Below are 17,869 nucleotides of genomic sequence, written 5' to 3'. Positions count from 1 at the left end.
AAAACCTTCTTCTGTGGGACATATCTATCCAGCTCCTTGTAAACTATTCCCAGAAACTCCTGCCATCTCTGCTGTGCCATCACCCATGCCAGTCTCCTCCTCCTTGAGTCCACCTGGGCAAGCTCCTTTCTCATGCCTTTGTAATTCCCTTTATATTTCATTGTGATACTGACACATGTGACTTAAGTTTCTCCCTTTCAAATTGCAGTATGAATTCAATCATATTATGATCACTGACTCTTAAAGGTTTCTTTACATTGAGCTCCCTGATAAGATCTGCGTTGTTACACAACACACAATCTAAGATAGCCTTTCCCTGAGTAGGCTCAAGCACAAGCTGCTCTAAAAAGCCATCTTGCAGGCATTCAGTGAATCCCCTCTCTTGCGATCTGACACCAACTTGATTTCCCCAATCCCCTTGCAAATTGAAGTCCCCCATTACAATTGTGTCATTACCCATATTACAAGACTTTTCCAGCTCCCTTTGCAATCTCAACCCCACATCTTGGTTACTATTTGGAAGCTTATATATGATTCCCATAATGGTTGTTTTACCCTTGCAGTTTCTTAACTCCACCCTCAAAGATTCAACATCCTATGTCACCTCTTTCTAAAGATGTAATTCCATCTCTTATCAACAGAACCATACCACCGCCTATGCTTTCCTGCCTGTTCATTCAATACACAGTATATCCTTTTATGTTAAGCTCCCAACTATGGCCTTCTTTCAGCCACGACTCATTGATGCTCACGTCGTACTGACCAATCACTAATTGCGCCACAAGTTCGTCCACTTTATTCCGAATGCTATGCGCATTTAAATACACCACTTTCAGTCCTGCATTCTTTGTTCTTTTGAATTTTGCCTCTGTGGTACAATGTAACTCATTGCTCTGTCTGCATTTGTACCCGATCATTGGCTTGCCTTTCCCTACATTAATGTAACACCCATCATCCACCTGTAAACTTGCTGGCTCATCCTCAGCTCTGTCATACTGGTTCCCATCCCCCGCCATATTAGTTTAATGTAGCCTGATATTTGTAGGTCAGATTGAAAAAAATACCATGTCTTCTTTGCCTCTTCAAAGAGCCATAACTTTATAAATGCAGAGCTTTACAAGTGAACAGTACAAAGAGTCTGCTGGAAAAGTGCCTCTAGCTTTTTGGAGCTTTCTTGTCTATCTTCATCATACAGAAATATATGTGAACATCCATAATTCGATCTGAGCATTAAAAGTTCATATTGCAGATGAAAAAATACCATTGCTTAGGCCTTGTGTCTGTAGTATTATGTTTAATTCTAGTTGCATATCATAAGAAGGATGTGGAGACATTGCAGAGGATGCAAAAGAAGTTAACTGGGTTGTTGCCTCAATTAGAGTATATTACCTTTTTGTAAAGACGGTTCCGGGTGACAGCCAAGTCTCTGACCCCTCTCGTACTCTGTCTACCCGGGGCTCTCTCATCGATTTACTGATTACCACGGCACACCCGATAGGGACCGCTGCTTTCCCTTCACCACCATCGATACTGTTCTCATCCACCATCTCCATTCCCACACATCTGTCCTCTCCCTATCCCCCTACCATCAAAACAGGGGATAGAGTTATCCTTGTCCTTGCCTACCACCCCATGAGCCTCCCTATCTAGCACATTCTTCATTGTACCTTCTGCCATTTCCAACATGATCCACTAAACAAATCTTTCCCATTCCCCCTCATTCTGCTTTCTACACGACTCCTTTATTCACTCGTCCCTCCTGGCACTTGCCCCTGCATGCGGTACAAGTTCCACACCTGCACCTACACCTCCTTCCTCAGCACCATTCAGAGCAGCAAACAGTCCTTCCACAACAGGCAACAATTCACCTGCAAGCGTGTGACAATCATCTATTGTTTCCAGTGCTCCTGCTGTGGTCTCCCCTACTTCAGCGCGACCCAATGCAGATTCAAGCACCTTCGCTTGGTCCACTGAAAAGAGCAGGATCTCCCAGTGGTTATCAATTCAATTCTGCTCCCCATCTCCATTCTGGCATGCCTGTCTATGGCATCCTCCACTACCTCAATGAAGCTAAACTCAAGTTGGAGTAGCAACAGATCAGATGCAATATGATCTGTCTTGGTAGCCTACAACCTGATGCCACAAACATTAATTTCTCTAACTTCCAGTAATTACACTCCTCTCCCCCTTTCTCTTTTTTCTAATTCTCTCTTCTGGTTACACTAGCACTCCTCTTCTCCTCACCTTCCTAATCACCTCCCTCTGAATCCCTCCCCCTTCCCTTTATTCTATGGGCCACTGTCTTCTCCCATTAGATTCTTTCTTCTTCAGCCCCCTCCCAGCTTCGTAGTTCAGCTTCCTCCCTTACCCACCCACCTTATCCTTCACCTAGTCTCACTTAACAGCTTGTACTCCTAATTTTACTGAGATAGTGATTACGATTAAGCAGGTTAGTTCAAAACCAAATGGTGAAAGAGAAGTCCAATCACATACAAGAAGAAGATCTGCAGATGCTGGAAATCCAAGTAACACACACAAGATGCTGGAGGAAGTCAGCAGGCCAGGCAGCATCTATGAAAAAAAAGTATAGTCGATGTTTCGGGCCAAGACCCTTCTGCAGGACTGGAGAAAAAAAAAAGCCAAGGAGTAGATTTAAATAGTGGGGGGGGGGGGGGGGGGCGGGGGGAGGGGAGAGAGAAGCACAAGGTGATAGGTGAAACCAGGAGGGGGAGGGGTGAAGTAAAGAGCTGAGAAGTTAATTGGTGAAAGAGACAGAAGGCCATGGAAGAAAGAAAAGTGGGGAGGAGCACCAGAGGAAGGCAATGGGTGGGTAAGGAGATAATTTGAGAAGGGGAAAAGGGGATGGGAAATGCTGAAGGGGGGGCATTACTGGAAGTTTGAGAAATTGATGCTTATGCCATCAGGTTGGAGGCTACCCAGATGGAATATAAGATGTTGTTCTTGCAACCTGAGTGTGGTCTCATCTCAACAGTGGGGGAGGCCATGAATAGACATATTGGAATGGGAATGGGAAGTGGAATTAAAATGGGTGAGCACTGAGCGATCCCACATTTTTCTGGTGGATGGAGCACAGGTGCTTGGCAAAACGGTCTCCCAATCTACGTCAGGTCTCACTGATATACAGGAGGCCATACTGGGAGCGCTGGACACAGTATATGACCCCAAAAGACTCAGAGGTGAAGTGTCACCTCACCTGGTAGGACTGTTTAGGGCCCTGAATGGTAGTGAGAGAGGATATATAGAGGCAGGTATAGCACTCTATATACTTCCGCTCATAAGGAAAAGTGCCAGGAGGGAGATTATTGGGGAGGGACGAATGGACAAGGAGAGTCACACAGGGAGCAATCCCTGCAGAAAGCAGAAAGTGGGGGGGAGGGTGGGAGGGAAAGATGTGCTTGGTGAGATCCTGTTGGAGAGGTAGAAATTGCGGAGAATTACGTGCTGGATGCAGAGGTTGATGGGGTGGTAGGCCAGGAAAGAGGAACCCTATCCCTGGTAGTGTGGCAGGAGGATGAGGTAACAGCAGAGGTGCGTGAAGGTTGAAGGTTGAAGAGAAGTAGTTATTCTTGAATCTGGTGCTGTGGGATTTGAGGTTTCTGTACCCCCTAACTGATGGAAGCTTGAGAAGAATAATTTAATTCTATGAGTGAAGGATATAAGGTAAGCTTTCACTTCAGAAACTGCAGAAAGACATGCAAGGTCATTCCTTTGCACATTTGGGAGAAAAAAACCATTTTGGAATCGTTCCATTCAAAATGGAAGTTCAGAACTAGAACCTTTGGAGTCTGGGAGCTTGACTACTTCCTTGTTTGACTTGCATCTCTTCTCCTGGATTAATTCAAGGCAGATGCAATTCCTTCATAAGTGTATGTTTTTTCCCTGCGCCAGAAGAATTTGCAGAGCTTCTGTATCTCACCCAGGAATGTAGCTTACATTTTAGGATTGGTTCACCTCAAATAACCCACCCCAACTTAAAAATTGGAAGTTTTGTGAACTGATTTTTTTTTTAAAAAAGCATTTGCGGAATTAAGCCTTACAAACCTCTTTGCAATTTTCCAGGTGCTTCTTCAAACCTGCAACAGTCTTTCGGTGCACAGTCCTGCAATTAGGACAGATAACCTCTCCTTTTTCTGTAATTTCCTGATGCCACTTTTCTTCCTGACTTCCTGTTATCAGAAGTTAGAACATAACATTAAAAGCAATATGAAAGATCTATTGCCATAATATCTGGTGTTCAATCTTATGTAGCATTGATTCTGCATTATTTATTGAATCCAGCTTTTCAAAATATTTATAAGAATAAATTTAACTATGCATTATTCTAGCAAAGGGAACAAAGACATGAAAGAAAATAGGCAAATTTAATTTCATTCCTGCATAAAGCATATTGTTTTCATCACAATGATTAACCATCTGGTTTTGAAGTGTTCAAAGCTGTTTAATTAACTGACTGCTAGGGGTGTTGTACTCCTCATCCCAAGTTAAAGCATCTGACAAAGTAACAATAACTGAGACCAGAGCTTTGGGAACATACAGCATCTTAAAACTAGAACAAAGGCAGCTAGATTTCCTGAAAAATACAAAGTACTTCTAGACTTCTATGCTCACTAGCTTCTTAAAACAAATGCACTCATTTGATCAAGTGAACAACAACCATTGAAAGACACAGGTACCATTCTTTAAATATACAGAGTTTGTTCTGATGATGCCATGATGGTGTAATTTTTAACGATACATATCTGAGACACTGACTATAGCTTCATGCCCGTGCCATGCCAGTGACAAACAGCTCCAAAGCTGAACAAGTCAGATGAAGGCAATCCGTCAACATTCTGATATTTCCAGCAAGGCTCAGAAGAAGCCTCAAGAAACCCTGGGATGTGCTTGTGACTCACACTGCTTGGTGCTGTTCATTCGCAATGGTAAACTCTTGGGTTCTTATTTCAACTAGGCCCGAAGTTAATCAATTAGGAACTGTATTCCGCAAGTTGATAGGTTTACTCGTGGGTGCGCAAATTGGGTCAAAACACTCCAAGCCTATTTCTGGCTGCAGCCCTAAACTTAACTCCAGAATACATTATATCCTTTATTACATATGATAACACATTATATATTTAATAAGTTCTTCTGAAAATTTTCAGTTGTATTTTTCCTGTAAATTTTCTACTCAAATGTGGAGAAGCAACATATTATATCCCGTCTGAGTATCCTCTAACCTGATGACATGAATATTGAATTCTCCTTCCTGTGAACCAATCCTCCTCCCCTCACTTTCTTCTATTTGTCAATTTGATCTTTCTTCTCTCCTGCCTATTACGTCCACTAGGTCCCTTTCTCCTATAGTTCACTCTCCTCTCCTACCAGATTCTTTCTTTTCCACACCTTGACCTTTCCAATCCACCTGGTTTCACCTATCACCTTCCAGCTAGCCTCTTTCCCTTCCCTCCCCACCTTTTTATTCTGGTATCTTTCCCCTTCCTTTTCAGTCCTGAAGCAGGGTCTTGGCCTGAAAAGTCAACTGCTTACTCTTTTCCATAGATGCTGCCTAACCAGCTGAGTTCTGCCAGTATTTTGTGTGTGTTGCTTCGGATTTCTAGAATCTGCAGACTTTCTTGTGTTTGTGATGTGGACATTTTATTAATCTGATTAGAATGCATTTTCAAGCATGTATGAATATGAAACTTAAACAATTTATTGTATATCATAGCATTTATGAACTTCTAATCAATGTTGAATATCTATCCCTCTATCCATGGTGGAAAAATAAACAGAGCGTCAAGTTGAAGATGTTGAAGATCATCTATTTCTTGCTCAGGTTCTTCAATTGGTCACAATATTTGCTCTGCATTAATAATTATTAAAATCCTTTTTCCCGTGTATTGTACTCCAAATCAGCTGCCAAAATTTTCATTCACTTGTAAAATGACAAAACAGGACAATATCCTGCTAACACAGCCCGAGTGACTTTCCAGACAAAAGGGTGATGCACAATACATCTATAACTCTTAAAAGGACAGGCAAAGTATCGGGAGATGGAACTAAATGTTAGGAGAGATGACAAATTGTAGATGATTTGCAGGCACCCATTTTATATTGTCACTGTCCCTCTGTCCTACCTGTTATTTAAAAAGAAGCATTAGTCATTAGAAGAGTCGCAGCCAAGAAAGTCATTCAAAGGACCATAAAAGATCAGCCAATCTCCATAGTTTTGTAAATATTTAAATATTCGATTATCCCAAATAGTCATTCACGTGATTATTTTAGACAAAGGTTCAAAATCCTGTAAGACGCTCTGTAACAGGATTAAGGGAGCACCTTCACTACTTGAATCCACTCTAGAAAGAAGCCACCAGCTTCTCAAAGAAAGTAAGAATGGATAATAAACACTAATCTTACCAAAGATATTCACATCTCAAATGAGTAATAAACACAAAGCTTTCTGATACAGAAAATTAGATAGATTTTAAGACAATAAACATGTCAGCTTTAATAGCTTATGTTCACATATATTTTATTAAAGAAATGTTTATTTTCAGCTTGATGTCAGCCTTGCCTGCAGTGAAACAATCAATAGGAGATACACAATAATGCACCTGTGGAGTTTAGAGGAGCATCACATTTATTCTTGCATGGTATTAAGGTATTGGAAACTCAAGATGGCACCGAGCTGTGGTCTCCATTGAAGCTGCAACTCAAACTTAGATTTTTTTTACTTTCATAGGGATTGGTTTTTGAATAGAGGAGGGAGTTGGTGGTCAGGTCAGAGTATAGGACAGGGATGTTGGAGAATTATAGGACAAGCATTTGGAAGTCAGCAGCAAGGGCATGATCAGGTATTGGGCCGCGGGCTGGCTCTGAAGTTTGAGGTCCAGCATCAGCAAGACCTGATCATGTGGCCTAGTTTTCAGAGTCCGGTCATCAGCAAGTGCAGCATTAAAGGCCTGGAATTTAGGCCCTCATTTATCACCATTTGTGAGTTATGGCTTGATACTGAAAATCGAAGGTTGATTGGAAATCCAGATCTATGCCCAAAGATCGATCAGAGGATCAGATCAAAGCCCGAAGGTCAATTGGAGGTCCAGACATTGAGGCCCAATGGCCGGAGTACCAAGTCTGCAAATGTTTGTGAGTCTGCTGAGGAAGTCAGGGCTCAGTGTCTATAAATCCACGAGTCCACTTGGGCTGGAGGCCAAGGACCACCTGTCCTGGGCTTAGAGGACTGTGTAAGTGGCATGTATGGGTGGGTGCGAGGAAGGAGGAATGCAGTAGTTTTGCTGTTGTTGCTTTATCACTTGGTACATCCCATTTAGTTGTGTTTTGTATTGTTCTGATGAGCGCTGTGGGCAGGTTATGTTGGCGCCAGAATGTGTGGCATCCCCCAGCACATTCTCAGCCAAGTTGTTAACGGAAATGACACAGTTCACTGTATGTTTCCATGTACACGTATAAACAAATCTGAATTTGAATAATAAATAAAACTATTACTCATTACATACCATTAGTAGATACAGTAAAACTGTAAAAATTATTCTATACTTCATGTGGACAATCTGCCTTAGTATTTTAGAATACCTTATCAATAAGACTTTGAAATATTCAACCGAATCTTACCTGGTAAATATGTGACAGGTTCTTTTTTAATGTGAACCCCCAAAGGTTTTCTTTGAAGTTCTTCAGTGCAAGTGCTTTTAATTTTCTTCTTGCCTCTACCCCTTCCCTTGTCATCTTGTTTTGACAGGCCTTTAATTAATGAAGTAATAAATCCAGAGAGTATAATGAAACTTTTTCAGAAAAATCAATTCCTTCATCCAACATTACATTTAATTAGTCCCTCTGATATGTTCTTCTTCCTCTGCCTTTTCTACACAAAAATATAGATATTTTATTAATCTACTTAGAAGATATTTTGGGGGAACCAAGTACTGAAATGAACCTCAGACAATTTATTTCATAGCACTTACAAATTTCTAATCAAGGATGATTATTTAACTGTGCTAAACTCTTCCTGCCATAATTCAGTGGACCTGCCAAGTCACAGAACAACAAAGAAATCAATGAATCACAAAGGGATACTGACTAGAAAGTGTTTAAAAAATCAGTTTTCAAAATAGAAAAAGAAAATTAACTCAAAAAGCTCGAAAATATCAAGTAGGGAACAGCGAATTATTTTCATCTCCATTTAAATCAAAACTTGATTAGCTTTTGTTCTCACTGATGATGAAAATTCTCCAACACACCATTACTTATCCTTCAAAATTCCCAAAGATTAACATGAGTCATCCAAACCATTTACAACATATTTGAAGTTACTGTTATTTGTTGGTTTACCTTTCAATCCAAAAGTTCCAGATATGGATGGCTGTTCCCCTGTAAACTTCTTAGGTGTTTTCTGTTTCCTTCCTAGTTCAAACAAATGATTGTAATTTATCAGCAAAGTATTATTGGACAAAAATGTAACATGTGAGAATATTCTTGGTTGACTTTACCATGTAGTGGTTTTGTGAGCTTTCAGCTTTGGAATAATTTATGGAATAGAATTTCTAACTTTCCATTACTGATATTTTGATAACCAAAGTTATAGAGTCATAGAATACTACAGCACGGAAATAGGCCCTTCAGCCCATACTGGCCATGCTAACCCAATCTTCTGCCTAGCTCCCTCTGCCTGTACCTGGACCATATCCCCCAAACCCCTCTCATCCATTTGCCTCTCCAAACACGTCTTAAAAGTTAGAATTGAACCCAGATCTAGCACTTCTGCTGGCAGCTTGTTTCACATTAGCACCACTCTCTGAGCGAAGAAGTTTCCCCTCAGATTCACCTTGAGTATTTAACCTTCACCCTCAACCTAGCCCATCCACCCAGCCTGAGGCGAAAAAACCTGTATACATTCATCCTTATTATACCTCTCGTAATTTAGTATACCTGTATTGATTGTTTAGCCTGAAACATCAAGTTTCATACTGTCATGATGACCCTACAAAGTTGAGGAGAGAGGGATATTTACGTTCCAGGGAAAACAACACTAGTTGGATAGGCAGTGGAGAATGCTGGTAGAAGTTCTGAGTTTAAGCTCTGACTTGGTGAACAAGAAAGGCAAATAGAACTGAGGTTAGCTGTGCTGAAAATGTTGGAAAGGGAAAAGATGAAGTACAATCAATTGGACTGAGCAGAATTTAGGCTAGAAAAGTAATGTTCAGCTTTCTCACAGTTTCTGCAGTATTTTTATTATATGGTTTACTACAATAAGTCCCACATCGATTAGTAATGATAATTCAGTTGCACCCAAAATGGCCTTCGCAGGTGCCTAATTATTTTTAAAACAGGGGAAGTTTATTTGCAAGTGGACGCTTTGGAATGCAGGCTAATGTATTTCAGTAATGACGAGTTGCTCTGTTGATTTTGAAACACAGCAGCTTAGCTAGTACAGTCTAATCTAGCACAAGTGATCTCATCATGCTCAGCAGCAGGAAGTATCACCCACTAGTACTACTTAAAGGAATGATCTAATAGTGACAGATCAATTTCTAACTGATTTAGTCTGGCTGATGCTAAAATATTTGACAGTTCTAATTTGTTTGGTCGGAATGGTGTGGTGTGTTCTAAAAATCTCCTCTACTTCTACTCTACCTTTAGTCTAAGCAGTTGAGTTTTCAGTAAACCAGTATTGAACTTCTGAGCAAAACGGCATTATTGCTACTAATAGATTTAACAGTCTCATTTAAAGTTGCTAAATATCATTAAGGTACCTAAGTGATTTGTCAGGAATGATGTGACATGAACATGTCAGTAACTGGCAAAGGAAAGAACAGAGTAGATTAGGAGGTAGTGACTCACAAACTAAAACATGTAGGAATGGCTTCTCACAAGGGTAGTGAGTCTTTGGAACACTCTATCCCAGATGAGGCTTGACCATTGGTAGTTAAAGAGGGAACAGACACATTTTTGAGAATTTTCACGTGTTATAATGAATGACAGGACAGGCTTGAAGGGCCATGCGGCCTACTCCTGCTCTTGTTCTAAAGTAAATGTGAACAAATGCTGATGGACAGATGTCACAGGTGATACAGGATTTATTTATAGCTAGAAAGGCAAGAACTGTTTAAAGATAGCCTGTATGTTACTGTTCTCAGAGATGTCTCATAAATTTGATTGGAGTTTCTGGAGGAGGTGTCCAAGAAGGCTAGGCAGTAGAAGTTATCCAAGTGGTCTTTATCAAGACCTTTAACAACTTCCCACATGATGCTGCAAGTTGGACACAAAATTGGATTGGTAGTAGAAAACAGTGTGACTTTTCAGAATAGGGACCTGTAACCAGTGTGGTACTGCAGGACATGGGGCTGGGTGCATCATTTTTCATTTTATTGATTTAATATTTTGGAAGAGAATGTAAATGATGTGATAAGTAAATTTGCAGATGTCACCAAGATTGATGGTACAGTGGACACTGAAGAACAGTGATATTTAACTCCGACAAATTGAAAATGATGTACTTTGAGAGGTTCAATCAGGCCAGGACATACACAGTGAATGGCAGGTCTTTGAGGAGTGTTATTGAACAGTGAGTTGCTGGAATAGTTCCCTGAAAGTGATGACATAGGTAGACAGAGTAGTAAAAAAGCAAATAATATGCTAGCCTTTAGCAGCAGAGGCACTGAGTAGTAGAAAGGTGATGTCATATTACAGTTACACTCTACAAATCACTAGTTAGGCTGCAGCTGAAATATTGTGTACCATTTTGGTTGCCACACTATGGGAAGGACACAAATAAGCTAGAAAGGATGCACAAAAAATTCACAGGAATGTTGCCTGGACTGGGGGGCTTGAGTTATAAGGAGAAATTAGGTAGGCTGGACAGTTTTCCCTAAAGTGAAGGTAGCTGAGGGGTGACATTGTAGAAATTTGTAAAATTATGCAGTGCATAGATAGGGTAGATAGTGACATTCCTTTCTTGCGGTTGGGGAGTCTACAACAAGAAAGCATACAGTAGGTTTAAGGTAAGAGGGGAAAGATTTAAATGAGATCAGAGGGACAAGCTTTTCCCACAGAACATCATGGATTGGGCGGCCAGGTAGCATGATGTTATCACAGCTTGGGGTGTCAGAGGTCATTTCTGACATCATCTGTAAGTGGTCTATATGTTCACCCCATCGAGTGCGAGAGTTTTCTCCAGGCGTTCCGGTCTCTTCCCACTGTCCAAAGACATACCAGCTGGCAGGTTAATCAGTCATTGTAAATTGTCCCATCATTAGGCTTGCGTTAAATTGGGGGGTGCTGGGCGGCACAGCTTAGAGGCCCAAAGGGTCCATTCCGCACCGCATCTCAATAAGTAGTGTAAATTTAATAAATAAATATATGGAATCAGCTTTCAAAGAAGATGATAGATACAGGTACAATCACAACACATGAAAGCACTTTTGAATGGAAGAGCTGAGGGATAATGCAGGGAAATAGGATGAGCCTGCACAGGCTTCTTGGTCAGCACAGACAGACTGGGCTTCATCTCTATAAATCTACAAATGCAACAACGATTTTGATAGTTACTTGAGAATGATTATATGTGTGCACATGACTATACACACTAAATCATTACAGGTCAGAGTGCAAATAACTAAACATTAAGACATAAAAACTACACTAAACATCTTAAGTGTTACTCAAACAAGGTTTGATGTTGCACCATTATACAGTTAACAACATATTATATTGAATATCAAACTCAGGATCTGTATAGGTTGTTCTCCTTGGGATTTCATATTTCCTTACTCAGAATTCTCCTCTAGACTGAACTGAAAGTTTGAGCGCTAACTTAATTGAATAAAGTAAAAGGGAAGGAGAGTGCAGGAGAGGTTATGGAAATCTCCAGAATAAATAAACAGACAAACAGTTTAGAAAGGGATAATAATTTAACTTCTGGTAACATCGGGGCAAAATTGAAAAAGGTGGCGAACACAGGATTGAAGGTGTTATATCTGACTGCATGCATTAAGGCAGATGATCTTGTAGCACAGTTAGAAATTGGCAGGAATAACATTGTGGGCATTACAGAGTCTCGGATGAAAGAAGATCATAGTTGGGAGCATAACGTCCAAGGATACACATTGTATTGAAAGGACAGGCAGGTAGACAGAGGGGGTGAGGTGACTCTGTTGGTAAAAAATGGAATCAACTCCTTTGAAGGAGGTGACGTAGGATTGGAAGATGTAGAATCCTTGTGGGTAGGGCTAAGAAACTGCAAGGGTAAATAGACCCTGATGGGAGTTATATATAGGCCTACGAACAATAGCTAGGATGTGGGGTGCGAATTACAACAGGAAATAGAAAAGGCATGTAAAAAAGCCAATGTTGTGATAGAGTTGCAGGATTTCAACATGCAGGTAGACTGGAAAAATCAGATTAGTGCTGAATCCCAAGAGAAGACTTTTGTAGAAACCTACAATATAGCTTGGCCAGCTTGTGGTTAAGCCCATTAGAGAAAAATTGAGTGTTATGTAATGAACTAGATTTGATTAAGGAGCTTAAGGTAAATGAACTGTTGGGAGGCAGTAATCATAATATGATAGAATTGCTTGTATTCTGAGAGAGAGATAAGCTAAAATCAGATGCAATGCAGTAAAGGGAATTAAAGGGACCTGAGACAGAAGCTGGCCAAAGTTGACTGGAAGGGGATCACTAGCAGGGAAGACAGCCAGACAGCAATGGCTGGAGTTTCTGAGACCAATTCAGAAGGCATAAGATAAATATATCCCAAGGAAGAGGTAAAATTCTAAAGTGAGAATGAGATAACTGTGGCTGAGAAGGGAAGACAAAAGCAGCATAAATTGAAGAGAGAAGGCATATATTATAGAAAAAAAATTAAAGAGAACCTGGAGGATTGGGAACCTTATAAAAACTAAGAGACAGCAATTAAATAAAGGAGAGAAAAGGTAAACTAGCCAATAAAGGTAAACTAGCCAATAAAGGTAAACTAGCCAATAATATAAAGCAGGATAACAGAAATTTTGTCACGTACATAAAGAGTAAATGAGATGAGGCAGTGGATATCAGACCACTGGAAAATAACACTGAAATGGGGAACAAAGAAACGGCGGATGAACTGAATAAGTATTTTCAAGTTCAAGTTTAATTATCATTCAACTATACACAAATACCTATGATTACCGCAAAATGAAACAGTGCTCCTCTTGGGCCAAGGTGCAAAACACAATACCAACAGTCATGCACAGCACAAAGCAGACATTGCAAATATAATATAGCAAGTAAATATACAGTCACACAAAATATATCTATAGCCTAATGCCCTGAGTGACATGCCCTGTAATTTGATGGTTCATGTGTGTTATCAGCAAGATCAAGCAGTTCTCAGCAATCCGCAGCTGAACATATGCACAGAAATCTGCTTGTCTTCCACTGAGTGAACATTGGATGGCAGTATCAATGGGAGGTGCTAGCCCCCAAGCCAGCATGGACATTGCGCTACTCTACCTCCCATATCTTCTCTCCTGGACTGCTGCAACAGGCGAACCCGTGGCTTGAGGCCTAGTCCTTGCTACAACCAAGGCCTCACAGCTCCCCTGCACTCTGTCTCACCAAAAAAACAAGGGAAATGGACACAGTATTTTACATTACCAATTTCCAACAGGGTTTTGCACTAGTCTTCACTGTAGAAAGCACCAGCAGTATGCCAGAAATTTGAGTGTCAGAGGGCAGAATTGATTATAGTCACTATTACTAAGAACGTGCTTGGGATGCTGAAAGGGTTTAAGGTAGATAAGCCACCTGGACCAGATGGACTATATCTCAGGGTTCTGAAAAAAAGTTGACTGAAGAGATTGTGGAGGCATTTGTAGTGACCTTTCAAGATTCTGCAATGGTTCTAGAGTAATGGTAAATTGCAAATATCACTCCAATCTTTAAGAAGGGAGAAAGGCAAAAGACAGGAAATTATAAGCCATTTTCCTTGCATCTGTGGTTGGGAAGATGTTGAAGTGCATTATTAAGGAAGAGCTTTTGGCGTAGTTGGAGGTACATGATAAGATATACTGAAGTCCCTAAAGAGAAAATCTTGCCTACCAAAATTGTTGGAATTCTCTGTGGAAATAACAGACAGGATAGACAGTCAGTGGATATTGCTTACTAGAATTTTCAGAAGGCCTTTGACAGGGAGCCACAAATGATGCTGCTAAACAAGTTAAGAGCTCATGGAAAGATACTAGACATGTATCGAAGATTGGCTTACTGGCAGGAGGCAAAAAGAGGAAATAAAAGTGTAATTTTCAGATTGGTTGCTGGTGACTACCAGAGTTTCACAGGGGTCCATGTTGGGACTGCTTTTTTTCATGTTATATGTCAATGATTTGGATGATGGAATTGATAGCTTTGTAGCCAAATTTAAAGATAATACAAAGATAGGTGGAGGGGCAGGTAGTGTTGATGAAGCAGGGAGTATGCAGAAGAACTTAACAGATTAGGAGAATGGGCAAAGAAGCGACAGCTGGAATATAGTGTAAAGAAGTGTACTTTGGTAGAAGGAATAAGATGGAGAATATTTTCTAAATGGCGAGAAAATTCAGGAATCAGAATGCAAAGTGACTTGGAGACCACATGCAGGATTCCCAAAAGGATAACTTGCAAGTTGAGTCAGTGGTATGGATGCCAAATGCAATGTTAGCATTCAGTTCAAGAGGATTAAAATATAAAATCAGGAATGTAATGCTGAGGTGTTATGAGACATTGGCCAGACTGCACTGTGAGCAGTTTTGAGTCCCTTATCTAAGAAAGGATATGCTGGCATTGACAGGGGTCCAGAGGAGATGCACAAGAATGAAAAGTTCAACGTATAAGGACCATATGATGGCTCTGGGCCTGTACTCGGTAGAGGTTAGAAGATTGGGGGAGGGGGGGAATCTCACTGAAACGTAGCGCATATTGAAAGGTCCTGATACAGTGGATGTGGAGATGATGTTTCCTGTAGTGGGAGAGTCTAGGAACAGAGGACACAGCCCCAGAATAGAAGGATGTCCTTACAGAACAGAGGTAAGATGGAATTTCTTTAGTCAGAGGGTGCTGAATCTGTGAAATGCATTGCCACGAATGGCTGTGGAGACCAAGTCATTGGGTATATTTAAATCAGTGGTTCATATGTTTGGAATTAGTAAACAAAGGTTAGGGGAGAAGCAGAAGAATGGGGGTTGAGTGGGATATTAAGTCAGCCATGATGGAATGGCAGAGCAGACACAGTGGGGCAAATGGCCTAAGTCTTAAGATCTTATGGAATTTCTGTGCTCTTCCATTGTGGGTTCAATCCACAGTAACTTAATCACAGACAATTCACAATAAGATGAATAAAGTGTTGCATTGTACCTTTAAGTGCATTACCAAATGTAAGTGCTAAGCCTAACTTAAGTCAAAATGAACAATCTTGTGCCATTATTCAAAAGTGAGCAAGGGATCATCTCATTGTATTTGTAAACACTTCATTTTCAAGTACACTTGTCTAAATCACAAGAATGATTCGAATTTCAAGTTATGGCCCATTTAGCATGAGGCACAATGGGGCAACTGGAGATCACTAAAGGTGTAATATAAAGGCACATTTGTCCATTATTCTGGAATTTAATTGCAAACCACTTTACTGCAAAGATACAGTGTCTGACATTCAAAAGCTATTAAAATAAATTAAACACAAGTGAAAAGTATTAAGCTATCAGGAATATAATAACAGTAAACATAACATAAATTACTAAAAAACTTTTTAAAAACTTTTACACTCTCAAAAATAAGGTCAATCATAAAAATTGCAAATATCCTAATGCATTGCTTTCTCAAAGCTGTTCCTTCTAGTCAAAAGAATAAATTCCTTCTTCCTGTACTATATGAAATGACTTGGGTTAAGCAAGCAGATTTCCTAACTTCAAATGAAAGGGTATTGCTGCAAATTTAAACTGCACAAGAGCCCAGGGTGAGACTGCCATTAGGGAAATGCACTGGAAAAGTGAGGCTAATAAGTGTGGGAAATCTGTTCTTCCAAGGAAACCCAAACTTGTTGGCAATCATGAGGAGAAATATTAGCAATCCACAGAATTGCTATGGATGTTCCAGCACTTCCTCGCAAGATGCAGCCTAAATGATTTTAAAATGTTGAATGTTCTTAGTTCACTCTTAAAAAGTAAGGATGAACTCAGTCAAATATCAAATATAAACACAAATTAGTTTAATTTGTCACTATAAAAATAAAAAGCACCGAAATCCTAAATCTTGACCTTCAGAAAAACATTGCCGATCCATTTTAAGTTTGTTAAACACAGGTTATAAGTTTACTCAGATTCACTGTATTTAATTTATTTGAATATCTACCACAGAATGATAGAATACCTACAAGTAAAGTTGCAGCAATCTAATCATGGTTGTAAACATTTGCAGGTTTATTTGTAATGTTTACAGAGTTTTTTTCTATAATTTGGTGCAGATCTGTTACATGTTTTCAAAAATTGTAGAGTTAATCTCCCAAAATAAGAAATTTAATTTTAAGAAAACACAAACTGTACTTTGTCAACAAGAAGTGTTGTATTCATGAAAGTCCCAAGGGCTCACATAATGTCAACAGAATACTTAATTGAAATACCTAAATCATCACTACTAGGGGGCACTGTTGCATCACCCTATCTGAACAAAAATTACTTCAGAATTTTATATGAAAAATTGAGAAATAAACTGTAAAATAATACTGATATGATGATTTCAACATCCAAAGTAGAATAATAGCTCTTTCAGATGAATTAATCCACTCCTACATTTCTTAAAATTCCTGGAACTTATAAGTTGTGTACCAGGTTATTGTGACACCTGGAACATGCAGTGCTACATTCAGAAAACAGTTGCAGAGCCAATATGAAGGAATGGCTTTCAAACTTTACTAAACTTCAATTAAAATACACTCAAACCTCACCAAAATTAGCTTTGTTGCAGCTCAGCTACTGCTGTTCTTTGCCGCCTTCTCTACCACACTTTGTGCTGCACTCAATTTGGCAATATAAATAGTATGCTCTTCAAGCCCCAAAACAAGGCAATCATAAATTATCTTTGAAATATCTGAGAAACAGAGCACTTCATGTTTTATCAGTCATTTCAGTGAGTATTAAATAAACTATAATTTCTATTTTGCATAATGAAAGCTTTATGTAAAACCACTAAGTTGGATTGTTGTAGACTTACGATGTTTGGATCGCTCAGGGTCTTCTTCAGGAAATGATATCTGTTTCTTGGTTTTGTTCAGTTCATTGGATGTCAGAGTTTCTTGAGCTTTTGTAGTGTTTGTTAAACTGCTGTCTTTGTTCTGTGTTGCACATTCGCCATTCTCTGAGTGCCAACTTAATTCTCTCTTCTGTTGCTTACACTTTTTTGCTGAAGTTTCTGCATTTTCAGTAACCCTGAAAAGTAGGAAAAAATCTTTATCTTTTATTTTACAGTGGATTCTGGTTAATTGGGACATATCAGGACTAGTGCATTTTGGCCCTTTTAAGCAGCTGCCCCAATTAGCCGAAGTTCCATGGAAATATTTAAAGAAGTATGTAAAGGACATACTGTCAGTTAACTGAGTAACAAATTATGCATTTAAATGACATACAGAACAAATTAGAACACAACCAAGACTGTGTTTTAGTTGTTAATAGTTATCAATGGAGGCATGCTGCTGTGTTCTTTTGATTGGCCATAAATAAACAAAATCAGCACAAACACCAAGTACAGATAATTTACTGCCTTCAAACAATACTTTCAACAATTGCATCCTCCATTCTTCAAATTCTTCACAGTCCCTAACTTGTTGAACTAGAGAAATCTTTTCATT

General features: G+C 39.6%; 1 protein-coding gene across 7 annotated transcripts in view; it reads right to left on the bottom strand.

Moving 5' to 3' along the window:
- Positions 1-17,869, bottom strand: part of LOC140736068 (zinc finger protein 512B-like) — a 135,020-nt gene that overhangs the window by 33,571 nt on the left and 83,580 nt on the right. For all 7 annotated transcript variants that reach the window (XM_073061796.1, XM_073061801.1, XM_073061800.1 and 4 more), the window contains 4 exons: positions 17,236-17,450; positions 8,350-8,421; positions 7,633-7,761; positions 4,063-4,187 (listed from right to left, as the gene is read on the bottom strand). In XM_073061796.1, the coding sequence (XP_072917897.1) occupies positions 4,063-4,187; positions 7,633-7,761; positions 8,350-8,421; positions 17,236-17,450 (541 nt within the window). The remainder of the gene's footprint in view (positions 1-4,062; positions 4,188-7,632; positions 7,762-8,349; positions 8,422-17,235; positions 17,451-17,869) is intronic.

Source organism: Hemitrygon akajei, chromosome 11, assembly GCF_048418815.1.
Source record: "Hemitrygon akajei chromosome 11, sHemAka1.3, whole genome shotgun sequence".
Classification (NCBI taxonomy): Eukaryota; Metazoa; Chordata; class Chondrichthyes; order Myliobatiformes; family Dasyatidae; genus Hemitrygon; species Hemitrygon akajei.
The sequence above is the reverse complement of the archived record's forward strand: the minus strand, read 5'-3'. Positions and strand labels throughout refer to the sequence as shown.